The following is a 12,667-nucleotide window of genomic DNA, read 5'->3' on the forward strand; positions in this document are numbered from 1 at the left end:
TATGATTATTGTTATCATTATAATAATAATAATAATAATAATAATAATAATAATAATAATAATAATGATAATAACAATAACAACAACAATAACAATAATAATAATGATAATGATAATAATAATAATAATAATAATAATAATAATAATAATAATAATAATAATAATAATAGTAATAGTAATAGTAATAATAATAATAATAATAATAATAATAATAATAATAATAATAATAATAATAATAGTAATAGTAATAATAATAATAATAATAATAATAATAATAATGATAATAAAATAATGATCATAAGAATAAAAATCATCAAAATGTTACTGTTCACCCTTCCCTTCCCCAGGTACCTCAGGGAAGACACTACAACATATTTTTGGCATACTTCTATCACAATCACTGCAAGATGGAATTCAAGGTTACATAACTATGTATGCGTGTGAGCAGAGACACATTAAGTCTCTTACTCCATTCCATTTTTTTTTTTTTTCTAAATAGATCTTTGATTTTCATTTCCATTTTCATCCATTGAGCACAGGTCAGAACACAACAATCATGAATTCCAAGGTATGTGAAATAAGGGAAAAATTGGTAGAAGGAATATCATCATACATAATCATCTGTAAACATAAACACCTACTAACACAAAAATCTACTTTCCACTATATAACTGATATAACAGAAACTTTTAAAAACTTCTAAAATCTGGAGACAACCAAAGGTATTTGTCTTTTTCTCTTTTTTTTCACACAAATTCAAATGACGATGAAAATTATCACTCCAAAATAGATACTGGACTACTCTTGTTTAAAAGTTCCTTATAGTATTAATAATCATTTCTTTAAATACTAACCAAATAATAAGTATGCGTATGTGTGTGTGTGTGTGTTTATATATATATATATATTTTATATGTTTCTATATATCATTTTATGCACATGAGTTTCAACAACAACAACAAAAATACAAGTAAAATCAACCTATACTTACAATGAAATGGTCAAATTTAAAGTTCAATATATTATATTACATGCATATTCAACCAATAGACCTCATGCCTAATTATGAAATAAAAACTCCAGTTTGCACCACAATATGCAGCACACACTATAACAACCATATATGTCTATAATTTTCAATATCAACAACTGAAATTATGAAAAGTAAGAGACTATCATATTCACATTGAAGAGCTTTTTCTATTCTAACTTGAATAACTGCTCTAAAAACTGAATATAATGACCTCTATTATCACAGACCAATTAGAATATCCCTGCACCATATGCTACTATAATTCCCTAGCACAACTATCAAGCACAGCTACCTCCTATACATCATGTACTTTCGACTGGTTAGTGTCATCTACCGGGTTCTGCACTGGGACTGGTTCTTTGCCTTCTTCAAAAGGATCATCTGCTGTATCCAACATGGTCCTGAAATGTACAATTGAATAGAATTCATTAGCATCATAAGGTTAATCAAGGTTCATCAAATAAAATAGGAGAAAAAAAGGCAAAGAAGTTGACATTTTAGGACATGATATCATGATAAGGAAATAACGAGAAGGCAATGCCCCTTACTCTCTAGCTAAGGCCTCTTGTTTGTTATGCAACTGTGTCTGAAGTATGGCCACTTCCTGCTTCAGGGAGGAAAGGCAAGTCTCTAAGCTAGTGAGCGGCAATGTGGACTGGGGCGGACGGGCAGATCTTTCCATGAGCTGGGTAAGAGACGTGAGGTCGAGAGGGGAGGGAGAAGGAATCACCCCCGCCTCTGAGCTGATGGTTGATTCTTCAGCTTCTTGGGCTTCTCTCTCTGCTTTTTGTATCTGTAAAATGGCAGTTATCAACTTCTGCAAATACTTATAAGGCAGCTTTCATCATAACCATATGTATTTCTAAAAATACAGCAAATGTAACAAATTTGAAAATAAATATTCAAAAGGATGTCAAACATTTATACAGACATACTAAATCATTGGTCATATCCAATTACATAACCAATTCACTAAAATCTGAAAGGTGTAAATCTGAAAATAATTAATAGGAGGGACAGATGCAGCACAAATAACTGTCTTTCATATCCTAGACTTACACTGAGTTGCCCCAGAGCTGTGTGTAAGGCTGTACGCAATTCTACCGCTTGCGTCTGATAGCTGACTCTTTCCCGCTGCACCTGGCTGAGCTGAGTAGTGAGAGCTGCTACCTCCTGTCTGGCACGAGCAACACTCTGCTCCAATTGCTCTACTGTTAGTTGGTGAGAGGCAACCTTGGCATCCAGCTGTTCCTTCAACTGATTCAGTTCCTCAGAACTAGCCTTCAATTGACCTTCAACCACCTATTTAACATAAAAGAAAAAAAAATCATATGATGAAAAATATGTTCCATGATTATTGCAAATATTAAAAAAATGAAATAATTTCCCTATTTACAAAGCTATAAAAACACAGTAACATATCTGTTAATTGTAGATTATGTTTGTGTAACTTCAACATAATTATTTTACAAAATTAACTGCACAGGTACTCTAGCAAAAAAATTACCATAATCTGACTCTCAAATGCAGCAATTTTGGCTAACGAGTCTTTCAGTTGAGTCCTCGTGTTCTCCAACTCATTAGACAACAAACATTTTTCTTCTTTTGCTTTCTGGATCTCTGAAGATATCTGCTGTTCTCTGCTAACCATTTCTATCACACTGTTTTGAAGCTCCACATTTTTACTTTCTAACTCTGCTACACGTGTTTCTGCGTTTGAGAGAGCATGTTCCTTTGTCTTCAGTGTTTGACTCAAGCTTTGGATTTCTGTCTCTAACTGCTCCTTCTGAAATCATAAAAGAAAGCATAGATACAAAATAATCAACCTCAAAACAAAAAGGGAATCTACTCCGGACAAGAAAGTACAACATATATAACATAATCAGGAAGGGCAGAAGAAACAAATGCATACCATGAGCCTGACATCATCTAATTCCTTCTCCTTTGATGTTATCTTCTCACTGAGTGTAACTGACGACGATTTCACCTCCTCAAGCTCTTCTTGGTGTAATCTCAATTCATGTTCCATTTTCTTAAGCTGTTGGTCCCTCTGAGCAATGATTTCTTTGAGGCTCAGGACTTCCTGACGCAGATTGTCTGAAGTCCTGTCAAGTTCTGTTGATATTGAGTAGAAAGTGGCATGCATTACTTTTTGGCCTTATTATTTTGCTCTTGAACCCAGTAGAAATTTCCCAGCAGCTATACATAAAGAAAATGTATGTTCTCATATCTTCTGAGGCACTTTGAGCAACAACAGTGAAAAACTTTAACAACAGTGAAAAACTATCTAAGCTTTTGTGTGGATTTACCTTATAATCTTATCTGCATAGGTAACTTTTACAAACTATCACAAATCAGAAAATACTTATGTGCTTTCTTATTTTGTTCTTGATGCATATTCCTACTTTGAAATATCTTTTAACCATATAAAATAAATCTTGTTATAATGCCTAGATGGGGTTATTGTTCAAAACTTTTCCAGCATTTAACATTCCTTCTGTTAACATAGAAATATTACAGAAAGATATTTATATTCTACAAATTATACAGAACTACTAAAATAATGCCTACTTACAAAAAGGATGAATCAAAATAAACCAGAAAATACTTGAACTTAAACCTTTAAATAATCAATAATTGCATCATTATATACCTTGGAGTCTGCCAATCTCCTTTTGTAGTTGTAAAGTATTGTTGTGATGATCATAAGCCTCTTGACGAGACCTTTCTAGAGCTCCACGCACTTCTTCCACTTCGCTCTCTAGACTAGCCACTTGACCTTCCAGCGACTCGCCCCGACCCTCTAGCTCTATGTATCTGAGCAAATATCAGAATGTCAGTCACCTTGACATCAAGATGAGAATGATAAAGGAAATTCCAAAAATGAAGTGTACTCTGTGAATTAAGTTTTTTCTTCCAGAATATAGTACATTCTGAACAATTTATCTCTAATAACATATTTGATGAACAGCTTACCTGCATCTCAGCACAGAATATCTCTGTTGCTCCTCATTCAGTATGCGTTGGTGGTCTTCTGCTTGCGTCTGCATTTCCTTCTCTGCTGACTTTCGTCCCTTCATGTGTTCTTTGAGCTTCCTGGTTAAGAGTCGAACATTTGATTCATATCTTCTTTGCTTCTCCTGGAACTCTTTGGTCATAAGACTCATTTTTGTTTGAACTTCTTCCAACTCACCATTTTTGGATTCAACTGCACATTCAAGGCTTTTGACTTTAGCTAATATACTTTGTATTTCTGAACTTTTGTCTTCTGCACTTCCTGATTTTCCAGCCTTGCCATCACAAACATCAGAACCTCCTGATAATCGTAACTGTTCTATCTTCTGAAGGAGGTCATGAATCTTTTTCTTATGAACAGATTCTGGAACCGATTCCTCCAAAACATGGTCACCTGCCACCTGAGAATTAACTGATGAGGAACTGAGGGAGGAAGCTCTTGCTTCTTCTTCTTTGTAAATGCTTAATCTGTGTTGAAGGGTTTGAATCTGCTTCTCCTTGTCTTGTAAAGCTTTGGATGTTAAATTTACCTGAGCCTGCAAATCTGCCATGGTTTTATCAAATTGTGCTCCATTCATCACTGTTGTATGTGGGGTTTCACAAAGGTACCCAAGGTTGTTCATGGGTCTTCCTGATACCATGCTTTGAGTACTATCATGGTCCACTGCTGATGACATTCCAAGTCTTTCCTGGCCTTTACCAAATGTCTGGTCAACATTACTTCCCTTCCCCAATACCCCTAACTGCACAGCTGGTTGGGTACTTGTATCTCGTTCGGGAATGCAATCTCTTAAGCTTTCAAATTTAACCATCCACTCCTCCTTCTCAGCTTCTGCATGCTTTAGTTGTACCTGATACTGTAAAATATTCTCATGAGATTTCTGGTACAGTTCCTCAAGGTTAGAGATCTTTTGCTGAAGATCTTCCTTTTCCTTGTTTAATTTGTCTACCTGTAGGCAAAGCTCATCTTCTCTTTCTTTAAGAACAATATTTTGACAAGATGTTTCATTCAGGGATGAGTTCAGGGTGGTAATATCCATCTCCTGTTTCTCTATTTTTGTTTCTAAATCTTTAAGCTTCAGGTTAAAGGCTTCATATCCTTTCAGTTTCTCTTTACAAGCATCTAACTCTTTGCATTTCAATTTCAGAGATTCAAACTCTTTCATTTTTGCTCTCATTAATAAGCTTTCTTTCTTGGTGTTCTTCATAGCAGATTCCAAACCTTCCTTCTGTTTTAAGACCTCCTTCAGCTTTGTTTCACTCTCACGAACCTTAGCTTGTAATGCGGTTATCTCTCTCTGCAGATTATCTATGTTCTTTCCTCCCTTCTTTTTTCCTCCTTCCTTGTTTTCATTTGCAGCTGCAGAGTCCTTCACCAGAGTTGCATTTACAATGGGTGTTTTCTTCAGGTGAGTGTTCTCAGCCAGGAGCTGAGTGACTTGTTCATTTAATCTATTTTTCTCTTGGTTTATTCTTGAGATCAGTGACTGTGCATCGCTCTGGGACTTCTTCAGGGTATCCAGTTCTCCTACTTTCACTTGTAACTTACTTGTCAGCTCTCCGACACTTCTGTCTTTCTCTTCCTGTAACTGTGCAAGGTTTTTCTTTGTGTCATGGTGGGTTTTAGAGATGTTATCTAGTTGTGTCTTGATGGAGGATATAATGCCTTCCTTTTCCTTCTGAGACCTACTGAGCTTATCTAATTCTTTTATTTTCTCATTTAGTTTACTCTGTAACTGACTGTTTTCTTCCTTTAATGACTGAATTTCTTTCAACAAATTGCTCTGTGTTTGCTCTATAACTTCTTTCTTTTCATATATTTTGCGTCTTTCATCCTTTTCAGTTTGAAGTGCCTTAGTTAATTCAGCAAGTGATTTTTCATTATTTTCCTTCTCTAACAAAATCTTTGCCTTTTCTTCTTCATGTAACTTAACTAGACTCTCAATTTTCCTTTCCATGTTCTGTTTTAACTTCCTTTCCTTTTGTATACTCTCCTTAAGTTCAGCTTTCTCTCGCTTCTGCAGCTTTTCATGTTCTATATACGCTTCTGAATCTTGTCTCAGGGCTAATGTCTCTTCCTTCAAATTTTCCCATTGTCTGCGTAACTCCATGTAAGTCTTCTCAAGGGATGAGTTTTGTTCGTGAGCCACATAGAGTTCTTCATCCTTCTTAAGGATGGCTTCCCTATAGTTCTCTACACTTCCCTGCATGTTTTGGATCTGCTCCTCCCGCAACCGAACAGCCTCACCCAAACCCTTTTTCTCTATTTCTAAAGATTTTAGTATTTGCTTCAACCCAACTTGCTCTGACTCGGCCTTTTCTTTGGTAGATGACAATTCTTTTATTTCTAGTTTCAGTTCACTCATCTCTTTCATAAGCTTCTTTTTCTCTTCATCTTCAGTGGTCTTCTTTTCCAAAGCTTCATATTTTTTCTCTAGTATTGTTCGAGCTTTCAAGATTTCTTCTGTCTCTTTCTTGTGTACTTCAATCTGTCGGTCTTTGGCAGCAAGATCATGCTTCATTCTATAGAAGTTGGATGAAAGCTTTGTCATATCCTCTCTTACTTTGATAATGGCATCATCTACTTCTTTCTTCTCATTATTAGCTGCTGCAAGTCTCACCTCAAGCTTTAGCTTTTCTTCCTTCAGTATATTTATTGATGTATCTTTGATTTTTCCTTCCTCCTGATGTTTACTCAAAGAAGACTTTAATTCATCAACAGTCTGCTCAAGATTTGATATGCGAATGTCCCTTTCACCAAGAACTTCCTGATTAACAGCTTCAGATGTTCTTAAATCTTTTAATTCATTCTCATATCTCGTCAGTAAGCTACACTTATGCTTCAAGTCATCTTTGACAAAGTCAAGCTGTCTCTCAGTATCAGCAAGATCTAATCGAAGTTTGTGTATACGCTGCCTATCCTGCTCTAGTCTCTGTCTTCTGTCTTCCATTAGTTTTGTATCACTGCCACGATCCCGCTCCAGCTGAGAGACAAGTGCCTCACGTTCAGCCATATCAGCCTGAAGGGCTTCAAGGTGTGCAACCAGAGAGGCTTTCTCTCGCACTGTTCTTGCTTGCCCATCTTCTGCCTCCCGTTTCATGGTTTGCACTGTTATCTCTAAGGTATCTTTCTCTGACGTAATTTTGGCTAAACTTGACTTTGTATCTAAAAGATCTTGCTGTAGTTTTGCTCTTGCAGCTTGTGCAATCTGTAACTGCTCCTGATACCAAAGGCTGGAAGCATTAGATTTTTGTAGTTCCATTGTAGATTTATTGGCAGCAGTTTCTGCCTGGATTTGTGCCTTTGTCTTTGCCTCGCAATCTTCTTGGACATGAGATAACCGAGACCTCAGACCATCTAATTCAGCTTTCATGTGGGTTTCTGCATCTATGAACTGGCTTACTCTCATCTCTAGTTGTTCATTCTTTGCAATATGTTCTTGAATTAATGACTGTGAGCTCTCATAGTCTTTAGATATTCTCTGAATCTTCTCTTCTGCATTTCTGAGCTTCTCCTCCAGGTTCTTATTGGTTTCTTCATACTTTTGTAATCTTGCACTTATCTTTGATTCTGATTCTTTTGCAGCAGTAGCAGCATCTTTATTAGTTTCAGATTCCTTCAAAGCCTCAGATATTTTGGATTGCAACTGGTTCTTTTCATAAACAGTATTTTCAAGTTCTTGTTTCAGCATTTCTAATTGTCCCTCTAAATTGGCTCTTTGTTTCAATACCTCAAAATATTGTTTCTGATTGGTCTCGGTAATTTTTGTCTGCATCAGTTCAAGTTGTTGCTGATACAATTCTTTTTCTCTAACTGCATTCTGGACCTGGATGGATAGTCTGTGCAGTTGTATCTCTAAATCCTCTTTCTGAGCCTGAAGATCCCTGATAATCTTTTCATAATCTACAACCGGCATTGGTTTCGATGTGGATGACTTACTATTTGCTTTATTTACAAGTTTTTTATAATCATCTGGAGGTATCACAGCATCTGACACAAGGCGTTTAATTCTAATATACTCATCCTCATACCCACTCAGATCAGATAATGTAGATAAATTGGATGAGGTGTCAGAAAAGTTTGAAGAAAGCTCAGCTCCCCCACTAGATTTATCTGAATGATTGTCTGAGGCATTTGAAACATGTTCTAAAGCTTGACGCATCTGCATAATTGCTGCAGAGAGTACTGGCTTTGCTATGGGTCCCGCTGCATCACTTCTTGCATCATTTAGGCTGGCTTTAGATGATGCAGCCTGACTACGTGAGATAGGCGTAAGTTCAGAACTGCTTCGAGAAATGAGCGTATTTCCACTAGCCACTGATGTACCAGCAGATGATCCACTAGCTATAGAAGACTGTGAGGCATGATGATCAGCACGCTTCTGCTTCAGTTTCCTTGAACGGCACTTACGCTTAGCAGGCCCTGAAGGTGGACGGTGTTCTGACTCGCTTTGCCCGAGGTATGATTTTTTTTCTACTGTTGTAGTGATAACACCTGCTGGATACTGATGCACTTCTCTATACACTTCAACAGGTCCGTGATCACTCATACCAACAGGTACAGTAATAACTCGACTATTCTTTCTTGTTAACTGTTCTGTTCTTCTCTGTTCCTCTGGAAGTGATATAACACTGTCATATCTTAGAGGTTCAGTTACTCCAGTCTGCACATCTGTAGTTGCTATTCTCTCCAACTGCACATCATCAGGTTGACCATTACCAGCAGATATAAAGGTTTGCAATTTGGTGGTGGAAAGTTGATGCACCCTGGGCTGGAGAACAGATTGCAGTGAGCCTAACAACTTCCCTGTGTGAATATCATTTGTGTTGATTGCTCCAGGGAGACTATGCAAATCACTCGTCTTCTCTGTAACTGTGTTAATAAGAGAAGATCCTCCATTTGCAGTGGATACCTGCTTTACAGTCTTTTTCTCCATGGTGCATAGGACTTGATCTAGGACTTCCTGTGACACTGGGGGGATCCTAAGAGGACCTGAAAAATAGAATGAGCAGTCAGAATCATTCATTTTTTTCTGAAGCTATAAATTGCAACAAGACAAATTTTACATATCCAAAGAGGCATTATAAAATTCTGTTACACTAAAATATGGAGAAATATACCAATAATCTTGAAAGGAATCCAAATCATGGAAAAATATTCATGTTCTAAAAGCTAACTCAAAAAAGAAACACACATTTCTCTTCACATAGCCCAGACCTAAAATATCAAGAAAATTAAATTAGTCATCTAAGCAGACATATTTTTTTTGTGACAAAAACTCACCTATCAGTGTTTCCGTGAGAGCCAAAGCAGATGATGCTTCACTCAGCACCTTCAAAGGATCTGCTTCATTTTTGTTGTTTTGTCTTAGCTTTGCATTATAGTCTTGCAACTGGTGAAGGAATACATACAACATTTCAATTCTAGCAGTGAAGATCCAAAATAAAGCTTAAAGTGATGTGCTAATAAATGAAAAACATTTCATGGATGTCTTTCTTTCTATATTCTGAATACATTTATATTACAAGTGAAGGCTTAACAAAAAAAAAAAGAAAAAAAAAAAAAAAATCTAAAGGTCTTGAATATTTCTAAAAGTGTTTAAAATACAAGCACATGTATATGCACAACTAAACTATATATACAGTGGGTGAGTCTAAAGAATTACCATTTAAATATCTACCTTACATTCTCTCATATACAAATCACTTACCTCTCTTTCCTAATTAAGAGAACCACTAGTTTCAGGATTACCTTTACTTACCAGGCTATGGTTTTCAAAATAAGTACTCCTTCTGATGGTTTCACTAAAGAACGCCATATTTTGCAGTCCTTGCACATGAAGTTAGTTACAATCTTAATTGCACTATAAGATCTATGCATTAACATGAAATAATGAAGCAAGTACCTCCACCAATTATCCACAAATATGTACTCACTTTAACAATAACGATACTTTGTTACAATTTATACATACATGTAGTACCCAAAGAGATATTGCATAAAGCATACATCCCACACTTAAAAAAACTTCTGGGTACCACAAACAGATCTCTTATTAAGGCCAGCATCCTTTTGATGAAACTAAAAAATCATAATTTCGGGAGTTCCTAATGAGCTATTTTCTGTACACTATGCATATGTAATTTGTTTCTAAACCATCAACATAGTGTGGCAATTGTAAACAAGTGGAGAAGCATCTTTAAATAATCTTTTTTTTATCAAACCCTCTCCTAGTCTCATATAATTTTTCTTCCTTCACTCCTGCATTTTAATAAACAAACAATGTCAGAATAAACAACTGGCATCTTTAGTGAAGGAAACAGGCCAGGCTAGTTATACTTTACACTAACTCTGGGTTCTTTTCCTGTTACTGTTAAAATGCAACCTATTGATTACCATGATAACCTCCTCCATGTAAACTTAAACTTAATCTTAAAACATTCAATGTATGATTTCTGTATTATCACCATTATTCAAACTGATATAATTCAAAAGATTCTAACAAAAATGCTTATCAAAAATCAAAATCTTTTGGATGAATTCTAGCATCAAAATGATTTCTTGAAAAATGCTTCAACATGAATACCCAAAAATAAATTAATAATAAAAGAAAATAAATAAAGATATCAATAGTAAAAGATCAGACGTCTATCAATACAAAAGATACTATTCCATATAATAGTTTATTTTTCTCTCACCGAAACTGAAAAACTTTAGCTATTGTATCTTAACCCATTCACACCGGTTGACGTGATAGCACGTATTGTGGTTTTCGCGTCAGACGCCCTGGACAAGCTATGAGGGGAAGCCGCACGCTCGGGTAGAGCGAGCGGGCAACCCAGGCTCGCGGCTTGTGCGTCCGAGAATCTCGAGGCGTTAGGCTTATACGTTCGAGAACCCCGGTATTGCGACCGCGCAAAGCTGGAACGGCCCCGGCGTGAATGGGTTAACAACAAAGCAATGTACCAAGTCAATTCAACAAATGAAGTGGACACTGGCCTTATACACATATTTCAAAAATATGGTTGTTGTGAACTAATAATAACTGAAGAATAGTGAGATGTCAAAAGGGAAACACATCAAGTTTCAAAAAATACAATATAAAAGATCTGTTAAACAGACAGTATAGGACAATAACAAAAATACAAAATAAAACACAACAAATTAATTTTTTTTTAATAAAAATGTAAGTGAGGTAGCCATGCACACAAACAACACACAGATAATGGAGAAAAAAAAGGACCGCCTGACCTCAGAGAGCCTCACCTGACAAGCATCATGCGTGACAGAGGCGGCTGCTACAGGACAGGAGGCCAGGTCATGGGGGGATCCAGCACATGGTGGATGACACCCAAAGCGATGGACCTCAGCCACTACCAGACGCCGTGGATTACTACTGCCTCCAACACCTTTACTAGTACCACTAGCCCCGTCGACGAAACTACCATTAGCTAAGCTCACGTCACTGGTCCAAAGATGTGAGTCTATGTGGGATAAATTGAGCTTTGTGAGTGTACTGCTCAAGTGTGACTGTATCTACAAAGATTACAGATGCAAAATGATAACTTACTGGGTATTCCTCAAGTATTTTCTAATCAAAGAACATTTTCAAAAAAAATTTGTATGATGATTACTGAATTTGCATCTGTATTCTTCAGTCTTTTGTAAAACTAGGCTTATCTATATGGATCCTAAACACAACCATGTGTCATATTGAATACATTAATCTTAACCCCTTCACAATGGGTGACATGACATTCACATCATGGCTTGGCAGGTCTTCCTACCAGATAACGTGAACATCTCGTAATGGCTTTGTCTGACCATCTCACTGGGTATCAGGCACGTGGCAAATGACTGCTGCTTCAGCATATAAATAACCTGCGATGTTTAGGCGACACATTTCAAAATACCCTAGTGAAGTGTCCAGCCATAGTCATAACAGCCTTGTTATTAACCCATTGCCGACGGGGGATAGATTTGCTTACACAGGCTCCAGGATGAGTTTTATTTCTGATCAAGGCAGCTTCTGCAACATAATTTGATTTTTCCCACTCCCTTTTCGTCACTCATTGTAGAGCTAGAGACATTTTTGTGTTTTGTTTTTTTGTGTGTTTTACTGTTTTTAGAAATTTATATCTGTCATATCACAGGCTCCATCAATTCTGCAGTTGACTAAAATTGTAGTTCATGGTCCATATCAACTCATTTTTTTTTTTTTATACTCAATGTGATAGAAGTATTACTGTTTTAGGGGGGACAAAAAGCAACTTTATTTTTTCGTATTTCTGTGCTGTCACGAACAAACATGAAACTTATAACCATCCAAAATGAAGAGATACGGAAGAGGAAGGAAACTTGTGCTTTTGACAGTGAGTGCCACAATAAAAGGCATCCATACTGGCACAGGGTCACATTGTATGCATTGGGCATGGTGTGAGTCACCTTCCTCCTCTCGTTCGGTCTGCACATCTTTCATCTACGGTACTTTAGAGCAAGAGGTCGGGAACTTGCGATGTGCCATCACTCTACAGAGATAGTGCTTGCTAGAGACCGTAGATAGGTGCCATTCAAGGCTCTCTCTCCTGCTGGTGCTAGAAGAAAGTGGTGCCATCTAG

General features: G+C 36.7%; 1 protein-coding gene across 6 annotated transcripts in view; it reads right to left on the reverse strand.

Moving 5' to 3' along the window:
- Nucleotides 1-731: 731 nt before the first annotated feature.
- LOC122258627 (uncharacterized) overlaps nucleotides 732-12,667 on the reverse strand; it is a 22,543-nt gene continuing 10,607 nt past the window's right edge. For 5 of the 6 annotated variants that reach the window (XM_043024668.2, XM_043024669.2, XM_043024667.2 and 2 more), the window contains exons 4-12: nucleotides 11,316-11,533; nucleotides 9,333-9,441; nucleotides 4,010-9,041; nucleotides 3,687-3,850; nucleotides 2,946-3,148; nucleotides 2,541-2,819; nucleotides 2,093-2,335; nucleotides 1,582-1,826; nucleotides 732-1,434 (exon numbers count right to left, since the gene is read on the reverse strand). In XM_043024668.2, the coding sequence (XP_042880602.2) occupies nucleotides 1,329-1,434; nucleotides 1,582-1,826; nucleotides 2,093-2,335; nucleotides 2,541-2,819; nucleotides 2,946-3,148; nucleotides 3,687-3,850; nucleotides 4,010-9,041; nucleotides 9,333-9,441; nucleotides 11,316-11,533 (6,599 nt within the window). In that variant the 3' untranslated portion in view covers nucleotides 732-1,328. The remainder of the gene's footprint in view (nucleotides 1,435-1,581; nucleotides 1,827-2,092; nucleotides 2,336-2,540; nucleotides 2,820-2,945; nucleotides 3,149-3,686; nucleotides 3,851-4,009; nucleotides 9,042-9,332; nucleotides 9,442-11,315; nucleotides 11,534-12,667) is intronic. The other variant, XM_086539385.1, reaches the window with a different exon arrangement.

This window comes from Penaeus japonicus, unplaced genomic scaffold (assembly GCF_977035675.1).
Source record: "Penaeus japonicus unplaced genomic scaffold, GWHDUDI00000001_assembly GWHDUDI00000001, whole genome shotgun sequence".
In the NCBI taxonomy this organism is placed as follows: domain Eukaryota; kingdom Metazoa; phylum Arthropoda; class Malacostraca; order Decapoda; family Penaeidae; genus Penaeus; species Penaeus japonicus.